The sequence below is a fragment of the Bidens hawaiensis genome, unplaced genomic scaffold, assembly GCF_021521415.1.
Source record: "Bidens hawaiensis isolate Kalapana, Puna unplaced genomic scaffold, B.hawaiensis_p1.1 tig00032494_1, whole genome shotgun sequence".
Taxonomy (NCBI): domain Eukaryota; kingdom Viridiplantae; phylum Streptophyta; class Magnoliopsida; order Asterales; family Asteraceae; genus Bidens; species Bidens hawaiensis.
In genome coordinates this window covers 46,333-70,565 of record NW_027495553.1, presented here as the reverse complement: position 1 = coordinate 70,565, position 24,233 = coordinate 46,333, and the positions used below count along the sequence as shown (strand labels likewise).

The 24,233-nt window shown below is 33.8% G+C and overlaps 3 protein-coding genes across 5 annotated transcripts; 2 read left to right on the top strand and 1 right to left on the bottom strand.

The window, feature by feature from the left end:
• LOC143583732 (protein Brevis radix-like 4) lies at positions 1 to 5,846 on the bottom strand. 3 transcript variants are annotated; one of them, XM_077065960.1, is made up of 5 exons: positions 5,736 to 5,846; positions 5,204 to 5,583; positions 1,123 to 1,279; positions 322 to 695; positions 1 to 84 (listed from the first exon to the last, which is right to left on the bottom strand). In XM_077065960.1, exons 1-5 carry the CDS (start codon positions 5,844 to 5,846, stop codon positions 6 to 8), a joined length of 1,101 nt encoding a protein of 366 aa, XP_076922075.1. In that variant the 3' UTR covers positions 1 to 5. The 3 variants fall into 3 exon arrangements, with proteins under 3 accessions (XP_076922075.1, XP_076922076.1, XP_076922077.1); XM_077065961.1 differs by having other exon boundaries at positions 322 to 692; XM_077065962.1 differs by having other exon boundaries at positions 322 to 683.
• Positions 5,847 to 17,352: 11,506 nt separating this feature from the next.
• LOC143583731 (PHD finger protein ALFIN-LIKE 4-like) lies at positions 17,353 to 20,197 on the top strand. Its single transcript, XM_077065959.1, has 5 exons — positions 17,353 to 17,482; positions 17,553 to 17,585; positions 18,590 to 18,818; positions 19,441 to 19,576; positions 19,881 to 20,197. Exons 1-5 carry the CDS (start codon positions 17,377 to 17,379, stop codon positions 20,154 to 20,156), a joined length of 780 nt encoding a protein of 259 aa, XP_076922074.1. The 5' UTR covers positions 17,353 to 17,376; the 3' UTR covers positions 20,157 to 20,197.
• A 1,028-nt stretch (positions 20,198 to 21,225) lies between these two features.
• On the top strand, positions 21,226 to 23,385 carry LOC143583730 (glycerophosphocholine acyltransferase 1-like). Its single transcript, XM_077065958.1, has 8 exons — positions 21,226 to 21,343; positions 21,419 to 21,517; positions 21,645 to 21,702; positions 21,779 to 21,879; positions 21,947 to 22,042; positions 22,120 to 22,213; positions 22,315 to 22,552; positions 22,904 to 23,385. The coding sequence occupies exons 1-8, from the start codon at positions 21,263 to 21,265 to the stop codon at positions 23,271 to 23,273; spliced, it is 1,137 nt and encodes a 378-aa protein (XP_076922073.1). The 5' UTR covers positions 21,226 to 21,262; the 3' UTR covers positions 23,274 to 23,385.
• Positions 23,386 to 24,233: the final 848 nt, after the last annotated feature.

Sequence of the window (24,233 nt, the reverse complement as noted above, 5' to 3'; positions counted from 1 at the left end):
TATGTTTACAAGTATTGCTTTTGTATCCTTGTTCGGTTCTCATCCCACCAAAGTCTGGCATGCACCTCCCCAAACTTTTCTCGACTGTAAATAATAAGTATACAAAGTTCAATTGTAATGGCATCCCCACAGACGTGTTATAATGTTTATCGGAGAAAAAATATATGATCTGTATGATACTATTTTTGTCGCATCAGATTAAACAAATATTTTTACCATTTTGCATTAGCTTTAAAATCTTTTTTCATGGTGTAAAAATTTATGTAAGTTGTAGAAATCACCTTATTTTATTAAAAGTTAAAATATATGAGTGTTGCTAACCTGAACCGAACACGCCTAAGTTCCCTGGAACCACCTGGAAGAACTTTTATGGTTATATAGACCCCAGGCTCAACTTGTTCCACCCACTCATTATCAACATCACTCACTTTACTAATGGAAAGCTCTTCCAAGCGATCTGCCTCTCTCGACGAGTTTGTGGCGTCCAATGATGAAGCTTCGGTTTTCGTGGCACTAATGTTTGATAGTTTTGGGGTTACCGCGTCTGTGAGCCCAAATGAGTCATTGTTGGACCGCGCCAAGGTTGAGCCATGAATATGATGATCAATATCCATGGTGTGAGGTGTCCTTTCTTTACTCAAAGTTGGTGCCAATGGAGTGTCTGTGTCTTCTATTGATTCAATCTTTGAACGCTGCTACATTACATTACATACAGAAACTAACAATAATGTTGATTTTCAAAGTCTTAAACATAAAGACTAAGGGGGTGTTTGAGATTCCTTATTTTACATCCTTATAACTTTTTATTAAGTTAATAAGTTACAAAAGTGTAACTTATTAACTTTTCCCTCTCACATTAAAAGCAATCTCAAACACCTTATTTCTTTTCAAAAAGTTAAAAAGTTATAAGTTGGTGAAAATAAGCAATCCTGTTTGGGATTCCTTATTTTTGTCTTCTTATAACTTATTGAAATAAAAGGTGTTTGGGATTGTTTAATGTGTGAGTGGAAAAGTTCCATAAGTCATAAGGTTGTGACTTATGGATAAGTCATAAGGAGGTAAAAATAAGGAATCCCAAACACAAATATGTTTCTAAACATCAACATGCATTGACTACCATACCGTTGAGTCGAGAGGTATAAGTTCATCTTGAGATTTTTGAGGTATAGGAAGGGGAAATGCTTGGCGATTTAACCTTCGGACATTGTAAAGTTCCATCACCTTGTCAAAATTTTCTTGCCACCATCTTTGTGCTTGCCACTTGTTAAACATGTCACGGCTGTTAAGAAAACAATAACTAAACGTCAACGATGATAGTTACTAGTTATATAAAAGATGATATTTTTCATGAATATTATTGGCATCTTTTTGTTCATTTAGTTCATACTTAAGTATTGATGAAAGGGCATGCCTCCCATTATCTTAGAAGGTGTCTTGTATATAAATGCATACAAGTATATGTTTTCATATTTGTTCATTTAATTGACAAACGACATAGCTCTATATAGTGTTTTTTTAAGAATTTATTTCTAAGGGTTACACCCCAAATGGTTCGCCATGACTAATACGGCTTGTAGAACATGAGGCAGTTTGATCTTGACTTAGGCAGATTAAAAGTAGGAGGAATTATAAGGTACAATTTGCTTAGCATAGGCTTGGATTGACTGGGTCTATCATAAGGATCATGAGCATCTTAATAGATTGCAGACTGCCCATAACAAACTAACTATTTATAAATAACCATGTAAAGATATTGGTCCTAACAATGAACGATTTGCCATGTCAGTGCAACAACTAACTATCAGCGTTATCTTATAGTAGTATATATATATAGACATTCTTATATCATTACACCTTATTCTCACATATTCAAGATACATATACTTATTTTACATCAGAGCATTGTCACAGAAAGACACTCTCTTTATGACAAGAGTAATAACTCGTGTAGCGTTGTGAAGAATTCAACAATTAATATTAAGCCTCTCATTATTGAGCCTAAAGAATTCAAAAGGGCTTGGTAGCTAGTGTTAAAACGAATAATGATTTTACTTCACATCATGTTAAAACGGATACTCAAGGGTATCTGAGTCAATGTAAAGTACCGTGTAAGAGAACTAGGAACTAGGTATGAATCAAGATGGATTAGATGCGAGTGTTGGATGTGAATATTGCAAATGTATTGGATGTCATTCTTTTGGTTGTTAAGTGGTTGAAGATCTATATTGTATCATATTGGCCGATGGTGAATTTGGAGTCCGAAGTTGTATGTTCCGGATCCATGATATTGTTGATCCGTGTGCTCGTTGGTCTGGTGCCCTTAAGTTGTTCCAAGTTCAAACATGCATCTATGAATCAGAACTGACATCTGTCATCGTATTTTAGTCAAAACACATAATTGGAACGCAACGAACAAGCTAATGACAAGCATCGTTATTGCAGGTCTCTGTCGTGCTTGCTTTTGACAAATCTGTTCGTAGGGATGAAAGGGCGACCTTTTCAAGTTAAATAAATCAAAACACGTTCAATTAAATATTCAATATATTTTCAACACTATTATTATTTATTAACAAAAGGTACCATGCCATAGTGGACTCTTGAAGCCACATTATTTTTCATGGAATGGCAAGCAAAGTTGGGCCCACAACTCACTGAAATTAATCTAAGATGTTGAAAGTTTAATTTTATTGGCTAATTCTCGTACTTCTTTCGACACAGATAGACAGGTAAATACTCATCCGTATGTTGTTTTGTCTATCTTATGTCCTAAACTACAAACAAGATAATTTAGATGTAGCTCCAAATAATTTGGATATCACAAGATGACAAAGGACTCCAAAACTTCTCGTTACGTGACAACAGAATTACGTTATGGTAAACAAATAAATAAATAAAACCTTTATTGCCAACAAAACAAATAATTAGACTTTACCCAATAAAAATTTCCTTCTTTTATATCTATGCACGCCAATATTGCTTTGTAATTTATGTGTAGTATTAAATTAAATCCACATGATTTGCATTTTGGCTCTTTCTACTTTCTAGTATTGTTTTCCTTACGTTTAAATAATAATGAATTTATAATCTAATTATAAGTATGTAACACGACATATCAAAAATATAATAAATTACAAGAACGATTATATATAATAAAGCTCTTGGTCAACTCATGTAGGTTATTGAATTGATACTTTAATATAAAAACTAATGATGGACGGTTGAAATCCCGTATGAGATATGGACACATACGGGCTATGAAGAGGCATGTCATTAAGCCCGAATTGTCATCTCCATTCGAAAAAAGAGTTTACAGTTTTATAGTATATATTAATAATATGAAAAAAGAAATTGGGTTAAACAGATATCAATCAATCAATCAGTCAATCATTCCCAGTAAAATCCCACCGACAGCAAAGCTATAAGTAGGGTCTGGGGAGGGTGGGATGTAGGCACACCGTACCTCTATCCAAAGGAATAAAGAGGTGGCTTCCAGAGAGACCCTCGACTCTAAGTACATGTGTATGAAGCAAAATAAAGGGAATCAAAGTTTAACAGTTATATAAAAACTACTACTAATTATAATAATATTAATAATAGGATCACAGTTTAACAGCTATATAAAAGCTAATAATAATTATAATAATAATAATAATAATACATGTAAGGGAAATACCATGCATCCCCTTAATGATAGATTTAAAACGCAGTTACATAACCACTAATAAAAGCATTCAAACAACATGATTTAAAAAATCAGGATGTTTTATGGTCCATGGGTTTTGTAATTACTTATACAATGATAATATTTTTAAAGAGAGAACGAATTTATATTTACATTTTTCATAACAAGTGTTACTGGATTCTTATATAAAAATCACTCTATTAAGTAATAACAATTTTCATAATTATCAACTTCAATATGTTTAATAATGCAAATTTTCGACCCCACATGGCATTATGATATTGTTAAAAGGAAGACAAATTGTTCCTATATGTTTTTTAACCTAAAATTTAAAGAGTACATTGACTAATGGGTAAGGACTTTTAATTGGACGTTAACTCGAATATTCTTAAAGGATAATACAAAAGACAAATTTAATAATAAGAGGCTTCCATTATTGTCAAACTTACTATGAGGAGCTGAGATGTGAGAATTTTGTTAAAGATGTTTAAATTTCAGGAATAAATATATTTTTAATTAAATTATAGAAATGAGAATGGAAAAACGATCTCAAACCCAAGTTGGTAAACACTTTGGATGGTTTGTCCTTAAAAAAAGTATTCATAGTGAAAACAAGCTTTTAAGATTGGAGTAATTAGGTATAAAATTTTATTTGAGCTTTCAATAATTCACTACTAGTAAGACCATCTCTAATGGTAGGTTTTTATTGGTTCAAACCAATCTAAACCATTAAAGAGGTTTGTTTAAACCAAAAAACAAGTTTTGAGGTTTGATATTTCAAACCATAAAAAACCACCTAGTGTGGGTCTCAAACATCACATCTTTCACCCTCCTTTCTCTGTCTCTCTCTCACACACACATATATATATATACCCATATTTATATTTATAAAATATATTACAATATTATACATATACATATTTTTTATGTTTATTTCAAAAATTATGTATTTTTTACGTAACGGCTAGTTTAACGGTTAAATTTTTTAATGACTAGTTTTTTAACGATTTTATTATATATTTTACAATGTTCAATTATAAAAAAAAACCCGCTACAAGAAGTCCTACTCATCTAACCTATGTTTCGCTATTATTTTAAGATAAAATTATAAAAATTAAATATTTAATAGTATTGCGAAATTCTTATTTAAAATAAATGTAAAAATAAGTGATGATATGGAAATGTAAAAATGGTTTGAAAAGGTGTGTTGTTGGAATAAAAATATGATTTTTCAGAAAGCTGATGTGACTGATTTGAACCAAAAAGTGTTAAAATGCTCTAACTAGTAACCACTAAGCATAACTTATTAACTTGTCTCTGTCATTGCCATCATATGTTGACTTCCCATTCGAGAACATATTTATTATACTTTTATATTGTTTAGTGTGGGAGCATTTAGCATTCATATGTTATGATTCAACTAACACTTGGCGTAGAAAACCGGTCATCCAAATAAGAAAAACTTACGAATGAACAATAACAACGCGTACAAAAAAGGATACGATAGAACTAATTAATTACCTGAACCGGATTCGTTTGAGATCGTTAGCACCGTGTGGTAACGAAATAAATGTAATCAGGACACCCGGTTCAGCCTGAGCAACCCACTCTTTGGGTTCAATCTCTTGGACTACTACGATCGGCTCACATCTCCGGCCGCTAGCCGATGCGGATAGCATTCCATCCCCAACCGATATACCTTTCAGTCTGGCTTCCATTTCCTTTCCCCACATCCTCCCAGAACTCGAATTCTTACTCCCGGTCCGCTTGTACAACTTCCTTAGCCTCTCTGATGATGAGTCTGATTCCGTCTGTAACTGTTGCTCTGGAGTCATCATCATCATCGTACATGGAGTGCAACTCCTATATGATCCTGACGCTTTTAGCGCCATGCCCTTTATCTATGGGGGAAAATATAATCAGTTTCTAAACATTTATCTAATAAGTGACAGGTGACTATAAGTGACAGGTGACTTTACTAGATAACTTTTTGCCTAGTGGTATTAAGGTGTTAGATAAGACTTTGTAATAAAAGAAAAAAAAAAGCGCTTACTTGAGAAGTTAGGGTCTTCATAGATTGTTTACCAGCAGGCGTATGATCACCATATCGATTTGATCCATCGTGCTCATCAGGCTGCTTCGAACGAGAAACACACGTTAACATTTCAACGAAATTCTAAAACCGATAGAAAAGAATTAGCATAGAGGGATGGATTGGGCAGAAGAATTCAGAAGGAAGAAATGGTAAGAGGAGGGTAGTGGTAGTAATAATATAATATGTATGTTCAATGTTGTGATGGTGCTCAGGCACTTATATTGTTCCCCTTAATTTCCGCCATTAAATAGATTCCATTTTAACAATTAAAACCTGTCGAAAGTCAACATATAGCAAGTTATTAAAATAAACATTAAATTCTTGTCCCAGTCTACTGTAAGCAACTAAGCATTATATAAAATTAGGCCCTTGCTTATGTTACAGACATGTGGGTTTTGGAGTAAACACGACACCAATTGGTTGCTTTCCATGAGCTAATTTGATGATAAATTTTAAAAATCGGTCCAACTATTAATCCGGTTTGCAATTTCAACCAACAAAACCGGCTGGTTCTAAAGACTGTTTAAAAGTACTTCACTGATCCAACTATTAGTTGTTTTTTTAAATAAACCATCATTTTCTTGTTCAATATCTCCAAAAAACACTCGGCTCTATTTTTTTGGGATTCCATTCCATACTCCATATAGATAGAAGTCTTTTTGTATTTCAAATTGCTCTTGAATCTAGCAGAAAAGAGACTATATTACAAATTGAAAAATCTTAAAATGCAAAAGAAAAAAAAAAGACAACAAAAACATTAATTGAATACCATTATGCTGATGTGCTTGAATACTATTATGCTGATGTTAGGTTTCCTTTTGAATGGGCATGCCTGCCTAGTGTTTATTGTTTCACTAAACAATAATTGTAGTTATCTATAATGTTAGGTTTTGTTTAGTATTTGACGTTGTTTTAAGGTTTTTGGAGTAAAAAAATTAATGGGCGACTATGTAAAATGTTGCACAAACCCCCCCTCCCTCCATCGGACTTCCCCACAATGAGGGGTCATCCGCAAAGAGTGGAACTCTTACCATTGGCGGATCCAGCATACAAACGGGTGGTTCCCCGGAACCACCCGAGTTTCGAAATAATAGTGTACGGATATATAGAAGACGCGTAGGAACCACCTTATAAATTAAGAGGGAACCACCTAAAAAAAATTCCTGGATCCGCCACTGACTCTTACAAACTTCATCTTTGTGATAATGCTTTTAAGGTGAGAGTGAGTGTTGTGAGGGCTTTAAGAGGAGATGCTGGGAAGCTTACCACATTACTTTTCTTTTTGTCATATCTTATTTTCCGTATAAGATGTTTTTATTGGTCGTGACCAAAAAGATCAAGTGTAGAGTTTATTTTGAAGGTACTTCTCAAATTTAATCATCTGGCCCATTAAGAATACTCGAATTCTTCCACCCACCGACATGAATTGTCACTTGGTTTTAATGTCGGCTATCATACTTGCCACTTGCTTCTCTTGTCGACTTAAGCTCCTTGTTTTGTCACATATAGATCGGCCAACCATCAAAACGAACTTGATTAATCTCAACATGCTTATCACCGAGCAACCCATCTTTTGTTGATATGGAGCGTATAAGTAGTTAACGCATATGTTTAGTTAGCCGTATATGTTTAGATAGCGTATATGTACATATACGCTTGCCGATGTTAGCGGATATGTTTAGTAGATTAGCGTATATGTTTGTCTATAAATACTAGCTTGTACACACTTTTACATTGTTAATGAGAATCATGAGTTGTATGATTTCATGGTATCAGAGCATCTTGCTCGATCCGCTTCCGCATCATCTTCGATTCATTGGTTCTCATCTCCCTTTGATCTCTTTCGTTGAGATCATCTTATCTTTTCCGATTCTTTGAATCGATGTCTCTTCATTCATTCCTATTTCGATTTGAATTTCGTTCTTGATTGAATTCTTAATCACTGTGTTTAGTGATTTTTTCATCAATTCCTCCGTCCGGACCTCATATTTCCGGCGAGATTTTCGATGGAGTTTTTCATTTTCTTTTCAGTTCGATTTTTCATTTTCTTCATCATCATTCATTGTTCTTGAATGATTTCATGTTCAAATCTATGTTTTGATTTGAAGTTTTCATTGAATTCACGGTTTTCCGGTGAGTTACCGGCTGTAACCGTTTTTCCGACGAGTTAACCACTTTCTTCGGTGATTTGCGTTTTTTTCCGGTGGCCATATCTACATTTACGGCGTTCATGAGTATATGTTCAAGAATCAATTCCGACCACAATTGGATTTTCCGGCCACTGCAACAAAATTTTCCGGCGATATTTATCTTTTCCGTCACTGTTCAAATTTCCAGCGTATATGTAACAACTCGGGTTTTCCAATGAACGAACTTATACCCATAACCCGACTAGTTTTATGATTCAGGAAGTTTTAACACTAGAAGGTAAACGCGTTTATCGAGACATTATTATTAAAAAAAATTATAATTGTTTATATAATTATATATAACTTTGCAAAAAGAACGTTTTTAACCCGAAACTAAAACGTTAACCCTTATTGTATCCATCTCAATTCTTTAAGGACTGAATTGCAATACTTAAATATTATATTTTTATAACCCTGTTACCCAAAACCCGTATCCATACCCGAATACCCAGATCAGTGACCCGTTTAGTTACTTGAAGCATAATTAACGTTGTAAATTAGGAATTTAATCGTGTTTATTATTCTTCTTCCCATTTTCGGCTTAACCAATCTAGTTAATTAAGAAACATGATCACAAACGATACGAATTGACTTATAAACCCGAACCGGCCTAACCTAGAATTTCATATATAACCTAGAGTTCATTATAATTCAATTATTCGCATTTGCACCATCCTTATCACCTGACGAACAAGATCCCTAGGTTTAATTGCATTATTATTGGCCGTAAAACCCTGTTCGGGTTCTGTTTCATGCCGCTGGCAACGAGACTACCATTCTCTCTGTTCCCATCATAGTTTGAGGTAATTAAAACATGCTTGGTACTCGTCCAACATCACTAAAGATTAACCCTAATATTGATTGAGTGAACAATAAACGGTTTGATCGATTAATTTTTGTAGGGTTCATAATCAAAATTGGTTGGTTTACTGTTTGTATATGTAAATACGTTTCAAATCTTTAACCAGCTGACACCCTAGCCCATTTGGCTAGGGTGTGTGCTAAACACTTGGAGCCGGCAAGGTTGCGGGTTCGAGTCCCGGCCAGCGATATTTTTGGACAGTTTTATTTTTATTATTTTTAATTTGTTTCTATTGTTATAAAATATATTATAATTAATATTAAATATCAAATAAACAATATTTTGTTCAAACCGACATCATAAAGCTAAAGGTTTCGTGTCAAATAATTTCGTTACAAGTTTTCATATATATATATATATATTATTAATAATAAACCAATATGATTTTTATTAAAACTCGAGACCAATATTAATGTTATCGTTGTTAAAACGTCTTATTAAATTCGCTCATATTTATTAGATATTATATATATATATATATATATATGTGTGTGTATGCATGTATTAGTTATTTAAACAAAACTATAATAAACGTATTAAACATATTAAAAGTATTAATTATATTTTTACCGTCGAATTTTGTTAAAGATTCTAAAATATAAATTTTTATGTTAATTATATATTTAAACGTTTACCATTATATTTCCCAACTCATATTTATTTAAACCAATTAAATGTAAATTCAATTATACGATAAACAATGATTTTATAATTAAACGATAACAATAATCCGTAGTGATCAATCGTTAAATCCATAATGTACCCAACCATAAATATAACTCAAACCATATCTAAATCCTAAATTCGTTATACATATTATCTCATTTATAATTCACTCATAACATTATTTAATTAGGATTCTTGTCGGTAATTCTCGAGGAGTGTGATTATCGTTCTCGTTGTATTCATTTTCGTTTGGCTTAATCGACCAGGTGAGTTTGATCATTCCCCTTTTTATACACTGTTTTCAAATATTTTGGGGACATATGCGTACTTACTCGTATTTTCTATTCTATATATATATACACAAAATCGCAAACATAATCATTGTGTGAATATCAGTTGAATGCTATTTGTTATTTGCTACATGTTTAATTGTTTACTTGATAACGTTTCGGAGAGGTCCAACATATTCCCTTGTAAAGGGTTCTCATTAGTATGATCATACGACCGTCTTAGTAACCTGAGCCCGATTCGTTTGGCAAAGGTACACCGACAATTTAGTCATTGTAATCAATGCCCGATTCGCTTGGCAACGATTCATTGGCACACAAATATACTTGATTTTGATTTGTTAAGGTTTGATTGATTATTACCACATAGATTGGTTTGCGCATTTATCATTTATCATTTATCAACTATATATATATATATATACATGCTATTATTTAATGATTCAAAATTGGTGATCATCTCACTCAACATGTGTTGTTGACAAACTCCATTTTCTACGCATATGCAGGTTGCTTAGATTGAAGTATGGATATTTAGTCAAGACCATAGGTTATAATGAAGAAGAATGCTAAATCATGTTTATAATCAGTTATTTGAATTGTTTTGTAAACGTGTGTGAATATTCAAATTAAAATAATTAATTAGATATTGTCATTTATAATTATGATAGTATTTTCGAGCTGTGAGCAATCGGATCAGGCCTCGGCATTTCCGCCTTAGGTTGGGGTGTGACAGTATATGTTATAAGCTTATCATGACATATGCGGTAGTAAAGTTGGGCGTTGTCACACCCCGACCAAAGGCGGCGGAACATGCCGAGGTGTAACGATTGTCCATAAGCACATGACACTAATTAAAGTGACAGTATTTAATAAACTCATTTCATTTCACAACATCGAAAATGTCACATAACAATTATCCATAAAATAACCATAAACAAGATATCACAAAATATGGCAAATTTGATATTGTTCATTTTTACTAATATCCTAAGGCCTTTGATGTCGTTTTCTTCACAGTCATAAATCAACCAAGATGCAAACCTGCAACATTTCATAAAATAAAGTTTGTCAACACAAAGGTTGGTGAACAATTCATAAGTTTAATCATATTAGTATATAATAAAGATAGCCACAAAACTTGCATACGAAACGATAAATAAAAGTTGTAATTTGGATAAATAGACATCGCTAAACACATTAGCAACACCTAGCTATAAAGGGATGCCAAATAGTCTAGGATTTTATAGTTATCGTTAATTGCATTACGTTAATGACACCTTGCTATAAGGGGATGCCAAATAGTCTAGGATTTTATAGTTCTACCAACCAAAAGCGATAAACACATAGGCATATTAGCATAGAACACCAAATCGAGCAATTATTTAGGTAAAGTATACAACTACGTTTGTGGTTTAAGATTCAAATATAAAGCATTTTGTTGAATAAGTATGAAATGTCACCCCTAAAATAAAAGATGGAAAATGGGGTATGAAGTACTCACCTTCAAGTAGTAAACTTGAAAGATGATAATTTGAAGATTTATCGGAACGACGAGTTTAACGCACAATGCCTAAAAAGAAAAAGAAGTCTTGAATTTAGAAAGGTTGTCTTGAAGGTCTTTAAACAAAATAAATGTTGAGAAATGTAAATAATTAACGTTCAAGGTTTAAAATGTAACTATTTAAGAATTTATAATAATAACCCTTTAAAAATGTAAGTTAGCTCGAAACCGGGTTAAAGTATCTAACCTTAATATTTACTCAACCTGTAATAAGTAATAAGGTGGGTAAAATGCAAGAATGCAAATCCCTTTGGAATAAAGATACTAAAACGGTTTTTTTTATCGAGTGTTCGGGTTGTCGGTTCGGGTCTTGATAATTGGTTAAACCCAAAGTCAACTTTCCAAAATATTGAATGTTATGAGATAACTCAATAAAATTTAATAAGACTTAACCAAGTATGTAGTTCCATTGTTTTAGAACTAACAACGCACGTTAAGCGAGTGTTCGGTTTTGTCGGTCCAAACTTTGTTATGAGATCAAGTTGGATCCAACAGTTCCAAGTACTTAAGAAAATATTTAAAAATCAATTTGTAACTATTTTTAAATATATATACAAGTCTTTATGGCTAAAAAAAAACACACTTGTGTGTCTTAAGCGAGTAAGAATCGGTTTGGTTCGGTTTCCATCTCACAACAAGTTCATAGATGGTTTCCACATGTCCAAACACTAAAGAACTTGTATAATAATGTACAAATAAAAATACTTTAAGTTTTACAACCAAAAGTTAACAATAAAGTCTTTAAACAAAAGTTCGGTTTTCGGTTCGGATCGTGTTTCGGGTTAAGACCGAGGTAAGATTCTACAAACCTATAACCATAGAATTTGTAAAAATGATTTTAGAAACTTAGATCTAACAATAAGTATGTTTAAACAATTATTTAACAAAACTAGTAACAAAGTTCGGTTTACGGTTTAGAGCTATTTACGGTTAAACCGAAGCATAGACTCTTAAAAACCCATAACCATGGAACTTGTAAACATGACCAACAAACTAAAATAAGCAAGATTAATATGTATGAACAAGTTATATAGATGTATATATATCAAGGACACGAAGTCCTCCATGAAGCCTCGCCTTATGAGGTCCGAAACCTCACCGACCGGAATCGGAGAAGTAACTACCAAAGGTAAACAAGGTGTGTATATTATATATATGTTGCACAACCATAAACAAGTAATAATAAGGCTACATAAACTAATTAAGATGAAAGACCAAAAAACTTTCAAGAACACTTAAGAAGATAATCTTGAATCTTTGATGTTTGAGATAGTTTTTTTTTGGAGTTGTAGCAAAGGAAAATGAAGAGGAAAGGTGGTGTATATATAGGGTAATGTTGGTGGTCAAATATGGGTGTGAGACACAAGAGTTTTCATGCAAAATGGATCAAGACAAAAACACAAAACAACAAAAAAATAAATAAATAATAAATAAATAAATAAAAATAAAAATAAGATGTTTTCAAGACCCAACAAGTGTGAAACAATATTGTAACATAAATCCATCATTTTGATTATAACATAAGCTTCGGTTTACAAATCAGGTCGGTTTACATAATAAACAAATACAAAAACGAATACAAACAAGACCCAAAATTGACGAATGTCACAGGCACATATGTAAGTTAGCCGTGCTTCTATCAACTTGTCACACTCACCGACGTGACATCAATAGGTGGCCTGTAGCCACTTCACATCTGTTTCCTCCTCTACTTTAAATACCTCCCTGTGTTACCGTGTACCGACGTCACACCCTCAAATCCAATCCAGTCCATCGGAGAAGATATAGTGAAGAAACATAGGTCCGAACTTGATATTCCTAACTTACGTTTACCGCATGTGTGAGTCTACTGAATAACAATGAAGTCAGATCCAAGCTATCTGCATGCAAAACAGGACACCGTGAGTCTCGTTACCGGAAGGACACGATGGGGGGTCTTCTTGTAACCACCCTCCGGTGTGAGAATAAGTATTGTTCTGATCGGAATAATCAATACAAGTGCAGTTAATCGCGTAAGGCTTGTGAGAGTGAATGAATACCTGAAGTATATGAGTTGATATTTATAGCCGAGGTGAGGGAATGTGACATTTGTCAATTTCGGGTTATTTTATACTTGTATTCTTAATGTAAACCCGACCCGTTCTGTATCCCGAACATTTCGATATTATCAAAATGATGAATTGTATGTTAAATATTTGTTTTATAGTTGTTGGATCAAAAAAAAAAACCCTTTTCGGTTCTTAAAATTCCCCGAAAACGCTCAAAACGAACTCCAGGGACTAAAACTACCAAAATGGAGACTTGAAGGACTCATTTGTAGTTTGTGCTTTCTTGGGTTTATAATCAACCCATTTTCATGAAACACCCTTTATGAAAAACCCATTCAATTTACCCTATATATACACACCCATCTTCTTCATTTGTGCTTGCTCATTTATTCATTTCTCTCTCAAATTCTTGAATTCTAAGGTTATTCTTCATAAGCTAATCTTTCATTTTAACTAACTTCTCAATACTTAAAGCTTGATGTTACAACATATATATAATATACACTCCTTGTTTTACCTTCGGTCTTTCATTTCTCCGGTCTCGGCCGGTTGAAATGTCGGGCTAGTAAGGCAAGGTTACATGGAGGACTTTGTAGTCCTTGTTTATATATTTAACAAATCTAACCATATAACTTGTTATACTTTCTTAACTTCTACATATTTTAGTTTATTGTTCATATTTGTCAAGTTCCATGGTATTGGGTATGTGGTGACTAGCCACGGTTTCATCCCGAGTTGAGAACCGAACCAAAAACCGAACTTTTGTTTAAAAGCATTATTGTTAACTTTTTGAATGTAAAACTTGAGTATTATTATTTATAAGTTATTTTACAAGTTCCATGGTAATTGGGTATGTGGTAACCATCCTCGGTCTTATTCCGAGTCAAGGACCGAACCAAAAACCGAACTTTTGTTTAAAAGCTTTATTGTTAACTTTTTGAATGTAAAACTTGAGTATTATTATTTATAAGTTATTTTACAAGTTCCATGGTAATTGGGTATGTGGTAACCATCCTCGGTCTTATTCCGAGTTAAGGACCGAACCAAAAACCGAACTAAACCGAGTTCACTCACTTAAGACACACAAGTGTGTTTTTAGCCACCAAAACTCATATTTTTCTTCAAGATTATATTTTAAATCAATTTTAGTTAATTTCTAAACATACTTGGCATGTCGGTAACCAACTTGATCTTATAACAAGTTCGAACCGATAAGGTCGTATACTCGCTTAACGAACGTTAAGGTTCTTCACAATAGAACTACATACTTGGTTAAGTCTATTTTGATTTTATTGAGTTATCTCATAACATTTATTATTTTGGGAAGTTAACTGTGAGCTTGGTCAATTATCAAGTCTCGAACCGACAAACCCGAACACTCGTTTAAACCTCGTTTTGGTATTCTTATAACCAAGGGTTTTGCAATATCACATTTTAACCCACATTATTACTTAACATAGGTTGAGTAAAAAAAAGAAAAAAACTAATGAATAGAATACCGAGACTCGATTTCGAGTAAACTTATTTTACAAAACTCGTTTCTTTAATTTCTCAAATATTTACATTTTAAATCCTAAACTTTATTTATTTACTTTATTTTTCATGTATTTTATTTTAAACCCATCCAAGACTACCTACTAACACGAGACCCGTTTAATATAGGTCTTGCTCGTTAAACCGATCTCTCCGATTATTCACGACACTATCTTTCAAGTTACTTGTTAATGTGAGTACTTTTTCATCCCCCGTTTTCCATCTTTCGTTTTGGGGGTGGCATTGCATACTTATTAAAATATAAATGATTTATACTTGAGTCTTAAACCACAACACGTATTGTATATGTTTACTTAAATAAATGCTCGATTTGGTGTTATATGCTTTACATGATTATGTGCAAATTCTTGAATGCTAAGGCGGGTAGCCTCTTGAATGCTAAAGCGGGTAGCCTCATCAAAGTATGATCATACGTTAATTCCGAGTATACATGGTATCCCCATATAGAAATGTGTCGTCAATGTATTCTTATTGACGATTTCATTATTGTCGTCAATGTATTCTTATTGACGGTTTTATTATCTAAATTGTTGCTATTATTTATTGTTTTCATATACTAGTTGTGGATTTCATACTATATACTTATTGTCCAAAACTATGAAAATTGCTCACCAACCTTCGTTTTGACAAACTCTATTTTATGCATTGTTACAGGTTTGATGTTAGCTTGATTGTATTACTTGAAGAAACTTATTATCTTGGCTTTAGGATATGAGAAAATAAAAGAACAAGTTATTTGTTTATCTATCTATTTGGCATTTTGTATGAACAATTGTTGTGTTATTTATGATGATATGGATTTAAATGAGTTGTTTAAATATTGTAACTTTATAGTGTCATTGTGCAATGAGCAATCATGTCGCGCCTCAACGTTTCCGCCTTCATTGGTCGGGGTGTGACAGGGAAGGTGATTGCTGGAGTTGTCACTATCACAACATCTTCCCCTAACTGAATGGACACGTGTCGAGCCATTATTGGATGTGACAGCCCGGACTCGTCCGTTATCTATGCACGTCATGGGACGTCCATTACGTGCCCAGGTGTCATCTTTCCATTGGTCGATGTCGCTATCAGGTGGTTTCGGAGGAATCTTCCATAAATAGTTTGTTACAACTGCTATTCCATATCACGTGGGGATCATACGTGTGATGAGTCCCTTGTGTTACTTGTGGGTTCCTCCCGCGGATGCTCATTGGTAGTCCGCGGGTTCCGATGGATATCCGCGAAACATGTTTTATAAACCGTGGGTGACTGCTGGTCCTGTCATGACTGCAAGTGTTCTGGCCCACGCGTTCCTTTCGCGGATACTTATTAACAATCCGCGGGTAACTTTACTACCCTACCTCTATATATAGGATAGCAGCAGCGAGAGTAGATCTGGACGGAAACCCGATTAAGCCGTTAACAATATGCATGATCGGTGCCGGAGGCTTCATTGGCTCGAATTTGTGCAATGGCGTGTGGCGGCAATGGATTGTTATTTTCAAGTTGGAGATTGAAGCACCTCCAACTTGGGCGCGAGGGATGGGGGGGGTTGTTGATTTGTAAAGTATAAGTAGTTAACGAATGTGTTTAGTTAGCTGTATATGTTTAGATAGTGTATATGTACATATACGCTTGCCGATGTTAGTGGATATGTTTAGTAGATTAGTGCATATGTTTGTCTATAAATACTAGCTTGTACACATTTTTACATTGTGAATGAGAATCATGAGTTGAATGATTTCATCTTTAAACACATCTAATTTGGATTTTGATGCATTGCTTTTGACCCGTATATTTGATGATTCTTGAATTTCTATCAACCTTCAAACAAATACAGCGCACATGTGGTTTATGTCTCAGTTAAACGTGCAAGACATTTGGGTAGGCTGTTTGCTTATTTATATCCTATGCATTTCTTGTTCACAATAGCTGACATCCAAGCTGTTGGTTCATTTTTATCTTTTATTTCATACAACTCAAAAATCCAATAATCAAAGCTGTCTTCGATTGTTGTCAGACAACAATTTCTCATAATGATCACCACACAAATTGTGACCCGTCTCGTTGCCAAAAAACACTTATGTTATATCTCCACACATATCGCAATCCGTACTTAGTTGAATAACCTCGTCACACAAGATGAATCTCTCACAAACCGACTACCTTAACAAAATATATATTATTTCAACCTTAATACAAACAACAAAAAAGGTTATAATCGAAGATTTGTTTTACATGTTGGGGAGGTTTAAAACGTGAGTACCACGTCATGATAGGGAAACCAGTAAATAAAATCCACGTAGGCGAATATAAAGGGAAAGTAAAATAAAAATAAACCTCCCCAAATCCCTCTTTCTTTTCTTCACATTCAATTCAATTCAATTCAATTCAATTTTTGCTCAAATTCTTATTGATTTTGGGTTTCAGTATACAAAACAACGGCAATGGACGGTGGAGGTCGTGGCGGCGTATACAATCCGAGGACTGTGGAAGAAGTATACAGAGATTATCAAGGCCGTCGTAACGCCTTGGTTAAAGCTCTCACAACCGGTAACACCGATTACTTATTTATTATATATTTAGGGTTTCTGTACAATTCTCATTCTCCCTATTCCTGCAGATGTTGAACGATTTTACCGCCAATGCGATCCAGGTTTGTATTACTATTAGGGTTTTTATAAATCGGATTTTTGTAGAAAATATCAATGCCTGAGTCTCTTTTATTTATTATATTCCGATTTAACATTCTAGTACAATACACTTATATCTTTCTTTGAGGTACAAACTATAACCTGTTTACTGCTCTTTCTTATCTCTAAGATTGCTGGCCTGCATCTATCTTCTAACATTGAATGATTATATATTCTTACTATTAAGTTGGGATAGCAATTCACAAGTGTGAATTTGATAACTATTAAACCGATATGGAAGTATCTAATTTACTCGTTTCATTAAATTGATTTTTTTTTCTTTTTGGGTTTTATGGAGCTAAAACTTTCTCAAGGAATGTGATTTCATTTCTTTAGTTGATTTTTATTCCACAGGCAGGGTCTGTTTCTTTTCATTCCAACATGGAATGGAATGACAAATTACAATGTAATTCAGTTATATAATAATGCATTTAGGTATTAGTCTTTGTTCTATTTGACAACAAAGACCACATTTTTTTCGCTTGTTCAAATAAAATCTTTTGTAACATATATTTTCATGCAATTACAAAACTTTTAACTAAACTACCTGTTTATTTTTTTTTATTATTATAATTTTAGTTAAGGTTTTTAATTTGTTTTTGTTATTTGCAGTTTGTATAATTCATATAAAATTCTGGTAACTTTTTTCTGATAATGTGTAAAGTATAAACATGATTTACATATAATGGAATGTTGAATCCCATTCCATTATTTTTCTCACTCTATTACTGTCAAGTTCAGTTCTTTGTCACTCCATTCTAGTCAACCAAACGAACCTTAAATGAATGATATGAATAGGAAAAATGGTTAGAAGAGCAACTAAACTATTCAAAATTATTGTTTTCTGAACCTTATAAGGTTTGTTGCATATATGTAACACACACTTGGATTCTTTTTAGGTCAACTGTCTTAAAAGTTTTATTTTTTTAATTTTATAATTGTTTGTTTGTATTAATCCATTTTTCAGAGAAAGAAAACCTTTGCTTGTATGGGTTCCCTACTGAACAATGGGAAGTCAACTTACCAGCAGAAGAGGTTCCTCCAGAGCTCCCGGAACCAGCATTAGGAATCAACTTTGCACGAGATGGAATGCCGGAAAATGATTGGTTGTCTCTGGTTGCTGTCCATAGTGATGCATGGCTACTTTCTGTGGCATATTATTTTGGTGCAAGGTTTGGTTTTGACAAATCAGACAGGTATATCTTTTTTTCACATACGGCTTGCAATAACCAAAAAACTAAAAAAATCATCGTTTGAAAAAGAGAAATGGGAATCAAATAATAAATAAATAAACTATGCAGTGTTATTATTAATATTTTTCCAGATTTAGTATATTAATAAAAACAATCACAGTTGGTTGCTAGAAAAAACAATGTTGCTATTTTAACAACAAAAAAGGTAAAATAAAATCTAAGTGTGATGTAGCCATTCTTGATTTCTTGTGAATTTTCAATTTCTCATTGATGGTTAGTATGTTGTTTTTTGATTGAATTTATTCTATAAAAATTGAAAAACCATGGAATATTTTATGGCTTTGTGAAAAAGTGAATGCTTTCTTTAGGTTCAGTTTTTTGCTGACTGAGTTTTAAAATAAATTATTATTATGCTATGCTTTTCTATAATCATGTTTTGTTTAGTTTCAGTTTTTGCATTTTAGTACTTTATTATGTTTTACACTCCAACTATTGAATTGGAATGCAGTGAATAGCATACTATATAATTGAGCGGAAATGAATATCATATATTCATAAGCTTAATTTTTTTGAAGGGTTGGGCTAAATTACTTTTCTTATGAGTAATTTTTTTTTTCTAATGCAGGAAACGCCTTTTTAATATGATAAATGATCTCCCAACTGTCTTTGAGGTTGTGACCGGATATTGCAAGAAACAGACAATTGAAAAATCCTCCATCTCTAATCATAGCAGCACTAAATCCAAGTCAAACACAAAAGGGGTAAATATCCTTACTTCCATAGAGTTATGTGTTCATACTTTTTAGTAATTTACCTACTTGCTGCTGCTTTCAAAGAACATGATTATGCTCTATCTCATCAGTACAACCTTAATTTGCAGTTCAGTTTCATTAACTATCAGTCATTCGTGCATGTTAGTTGTGCATTTTTTTTTGTTATCCTCTTACTTTTAGACACGTTACCAGGAAATAATAACTTCAACTTGGTTACGGAGTGTTATTACTTTCTCGTTAATAACACTTGTAGCGTATCATAACTTCATGTTGCTTATATTACTCCGTGCAGAGAGGATCTGAATCTCAGATGAAATACTCAAAGATGCAAGGAAAAGAAGAAGAAGAAGAAGAACCGGAGTATGAAGATGAAGATGAAGATGAACATGGAGATACGCTATGTGGAGCTTGTGGGGAGAATTATGCATCTGATGAATTTTGGATCTGCTGTGACATATGTGAGAGGTGGTTTCATGGCAAGTGTGTGAAAATCACACCTGCGAGAGCCGAACACATAAAACATTACAAGTGTCCTTCATGTAGCAGCAATAAGCGAGCACGCCCGTGATTCCTTTAACCGTCTTCTTGTCTTGTGTTACTGAGATGATTTTGAGACTGTATTTCTAGCTTCTAGTATTATGGATCTACTATTTAGACTTGTTGAGTCCTAGTTTATGATAATATTCTCTCTTCTGTTCTCAAACTCTTATTATGTTAGACCTTAGAAGTTATGTCTTGTTTTTTGCATGTTATCTTTGTGTTACTGTTGTAGTTTCCATCAGTTTTTTTAAGCGTTGAAGCTGTGCTAAGTGCGGGGCATGCTCTGAGAATCAAACTATAGCAGCACAGAAACTTGATAAACATTGAGCCTAAGGACCGAATTTGTTTAGCCTGAGTTGGTTAGGTTAGAACCTTAGTGTGAATGGTGTTGTGACTTGTGTGGATGTGGTGTTGGTATGCTTTGAAGGTTGTGTTTTGTCAAGATATTAGTAGAAGTTTTATTAAGTTTTTCAAACACGAATTCAATATCTTAAACCCTTTATCTAAGAGAGTAAAAAATGAGTATGGATGTAAATATGATTTTGATGAAATAGATTTGTTATTGTGAGCCAGCAATCGTTATAAAGTATACTTGCTGTGCAGTTGTTAATCCCTAAGCGCTTACAGTTACAAATATCTATCATATCATGTGTGGTGTGTTGGAGCATGGGCTTGGGCTAATGGCCTCAACTTTTTATTTTTATTTTTCTTGTTAAAAAAACGAAAGAAATAAAGTAGAATATCGACTTTGGGTACTTGTGTGGGGTGGGGTGGGGTGGGGCAGAGACAAAAGCTGGGGGTGAGAACATAATAACGTGTCCGGCAGGCAGGCAGGCAGGGTCAAAGTTAATAGTTTGTTTGTATTTTGTAAAACTAATTAACGTATCAAACAAATTGACACCTGTTTTGTACGTAATCAATACACCACCAACACAATATAATTGAATATCAAGCAAGCTTTAATTTACTAAATAAATACATAAATCTGGATGGACGAGTGAAGAAGCAAAGCAAAGCAGTGAATCCAATCTAAAACCACCCACCGTCCATAATATATCATCTTATTTTTATATCTAGACCCTTCGATTGATAATTAAAAAGGCCCATATTCAATTCAACTCCCAAAAAGAAAACATGTCGAGCAATGAAGACACGGATGATTACCAATCCAATGGCTTTCAAAACGTCAAACAGAGGTTAAAAGATCGATCCAGGGTATACGCTTCTGCTTATATTGTCCTTTTTGATTGTTTTCACACTCCTTAATTGATTGATTGATTGATTGCTCAGAAAGTTGCTGAGACTAAAGAAAAAACCAAAGAGATCTTGTCCAAACAAGCTGTTAAGATCGCCAAACAGGCCGAAGAACATGAAAGCTTCATCACTAAGGTGTTATTAATTATTAGACTTTCATTATTATACTGTGTATTGTTATTTGTTCATTTCAATCTATAACTTAATTTCATTCTTTCTCTATTTACATAACAACCCTTATAATTATGTATGTGGCTTCTAGGTTACTCACTTTATGGGTGTCTTTGCATTTGGGGCATTTTGCTTTATTTTGGGGGCAAGTAAGTAATGTTTAATGTCTTCTCAGTTTAGCCTTCTCATATTTTGTTAGTTAATATTACACTCGGTTTATTTCAGGACCGCAAGATATCCGATACGTTTACTATTTGTTTTATATTACGTTTGTTCCACTTAGGTGGATTTATTATCGCTACAAGAAGTGGCATTATTACTTGCTGGTAAGTTTTTTAAGTTTTAGTGTCTATTTCAGGGCCACAAGTTAACTCTATTTCATATTTTATGTAGGATTTTTGCTACTATGCAAACACCATCTTCTTGATCATGCTTCTCTTTTATCCTAGAAATGAAAAGCTTTTCATGGTTTGCTTCTCATTTGCAGAGGTAAGTATCTGTTTGATATTAATTTGCACTTTGTTTTCATCAGCTAATCCATTTATCACAATCTTGGTTATTTGCAGGGTCCACTAGCATGGGCGTTAATCGTTTGGCGTTGTAGTCTAGTCTTTAGCTCTGTGGACAAACTCGTAAGCGTCCTTATACATCTTTTACCAGGTTAGCTAATACTCGATTCCATATGGTACACTTGTTATCTGTTCGTATGTTTTTTGCTTATATATGTTGAATCAATTATGTGTATGCTTTCATTATTACAGGTGTGGTGTTCTTTACTATACGGTGGTGGGATCCAGCCTTCTTTGAGGCAATGCACCCGGAAGGAACTGCACGTAGGGCTTCATGGCCTTATGTTGGAAACAAATCATTTTTGTGGCAATGGTTATTTATGGTCCCATTAATTGCTTATTGCCTTTGGCAAGCTCTTTATTTTCTGATCGTCAATGTTCTTCGAAGACAGAGATTATTAAGGGATCCTGAAGTCATGACATCTTACAGGTTATCTTTCTTAATTTTTCTTTAATTATTTCCCTATTTAGTTAATCTGTCAAACCAAAAAAACGGCGATTCAGCAAAAGCACACATGTTTTTTTTACAATTGACCAGATATATGATATATCACAAATAACTAGCTACCTTCTTAAATGCTGCCCTATTTGGGATGCTACTCAGTAAATGCAATGAACACTATTATTAGTATTTGTAAAGTACATAAAACTAGACTCTACCTGGCCCATTACCATTGTATATTTATTGGTATAATTAAAGACTTGTTTTTGCAAGTGGACCATTATTTTGACTTTTGGGACAAATTAAAAAAAATAACAGTAACTGATGGTTATATAACAGGGAACTTTCTAAAAAGGCACAAAAGGCGAACAACTTGTGGTGGCGATTAAGCGGTTTGCTTGGAGATCAAAACCGTCCTTTCATGTATATTCTTCTGCAAGGCATTTTCACTGTTGCAACAACCGCACTGACGGTCCCTATATTTCTGTCATATGAATTGCACCTTGCTTTCCAAATACTCAAGGTTTCAGCAACCGTATGGAATGGTGGTTCGTTCTTGCTTGAAGTCATGCCAAGACAAGTTGTTCTCAAGGAGAAGAAGAAACTGAAGGTGGTGCAGCCGCCTATGCAAGAACAAGAACAAGACCCGAGTCATGATACACCAGCAGCTGAGGTAAACCATGTTTCTGAAATGCATGTTTCAACATGATAGTTGAACTTCCATTTTGTGTTCTATTTGTTTGCTTATATTGTTAGTGGTTGCTTGGTTTTGTGTACATTATAATTATAATTATAGGTATAGTTATAGACTTGGTTGAAAGGAGATTGTTTCGTGTATTATGATGTCGAATGTGTGCTCGTTTGTTCATGCTTTATGCTTGCTTAACTAACTTTTGAGCATTAAGTAAAGTAGTTATGTGCTGATTTTGCTCATTGAGTCTCTTATTCCTAGCCACATGGCAATTAAACACTTCTACCAAGTTGCTGGTCAATGGTTGCTATAGGTAGGTAGTCATAGGAGTTAGGACCACACGCTTGTTTAACCGATTTTGAACATACGGGTTGGTGTGACAAAAACCCAAGTATCCATAATCCATGTCCTATGTACTATGTAGTAGGGGCAGTGGTGGTGTTCGCCGAACCAAATTCAATTTTCAAGTTATCTGGTCGGGTTATTCAACTTGAGTAAAATTTTATAACTGAATTAAAATTTGAGAGAAAATTAGCGATGATAGATTTGAATTAGCTTTCGGGACTATTAAACCAGAGTTTTTTAAATTATTATAAAAATCATTCCTAAACTTATATCTAATTTTATTCGTAGCCAAGTAACATGTGTAAGCCTCTATGCGACAATTTGGTACATAGGCTTGGCAATCCATTTGTGGATGATAAGCTGTGGACATGTTCAAAGCCACACCTTACTTCGGTACAACAAACAAAATCATTTCAAATTTGACCAAGGAAAATGGGGTCCCGACTAGAAATAATAATAGATGACTAGATGGACGTACAATCATGAAGTTCAAATTTTAGAGATGTTAATCATCTAAATTGGTGGTGTCCAAGAGCACCGACCCTTCCCGCCTCAACCTACCCAACCCTCACAAACCTCCAACAGAATACCCCCATGGTCACAGTGCAGTGATCTGTATCTCTTAGTTTTTGT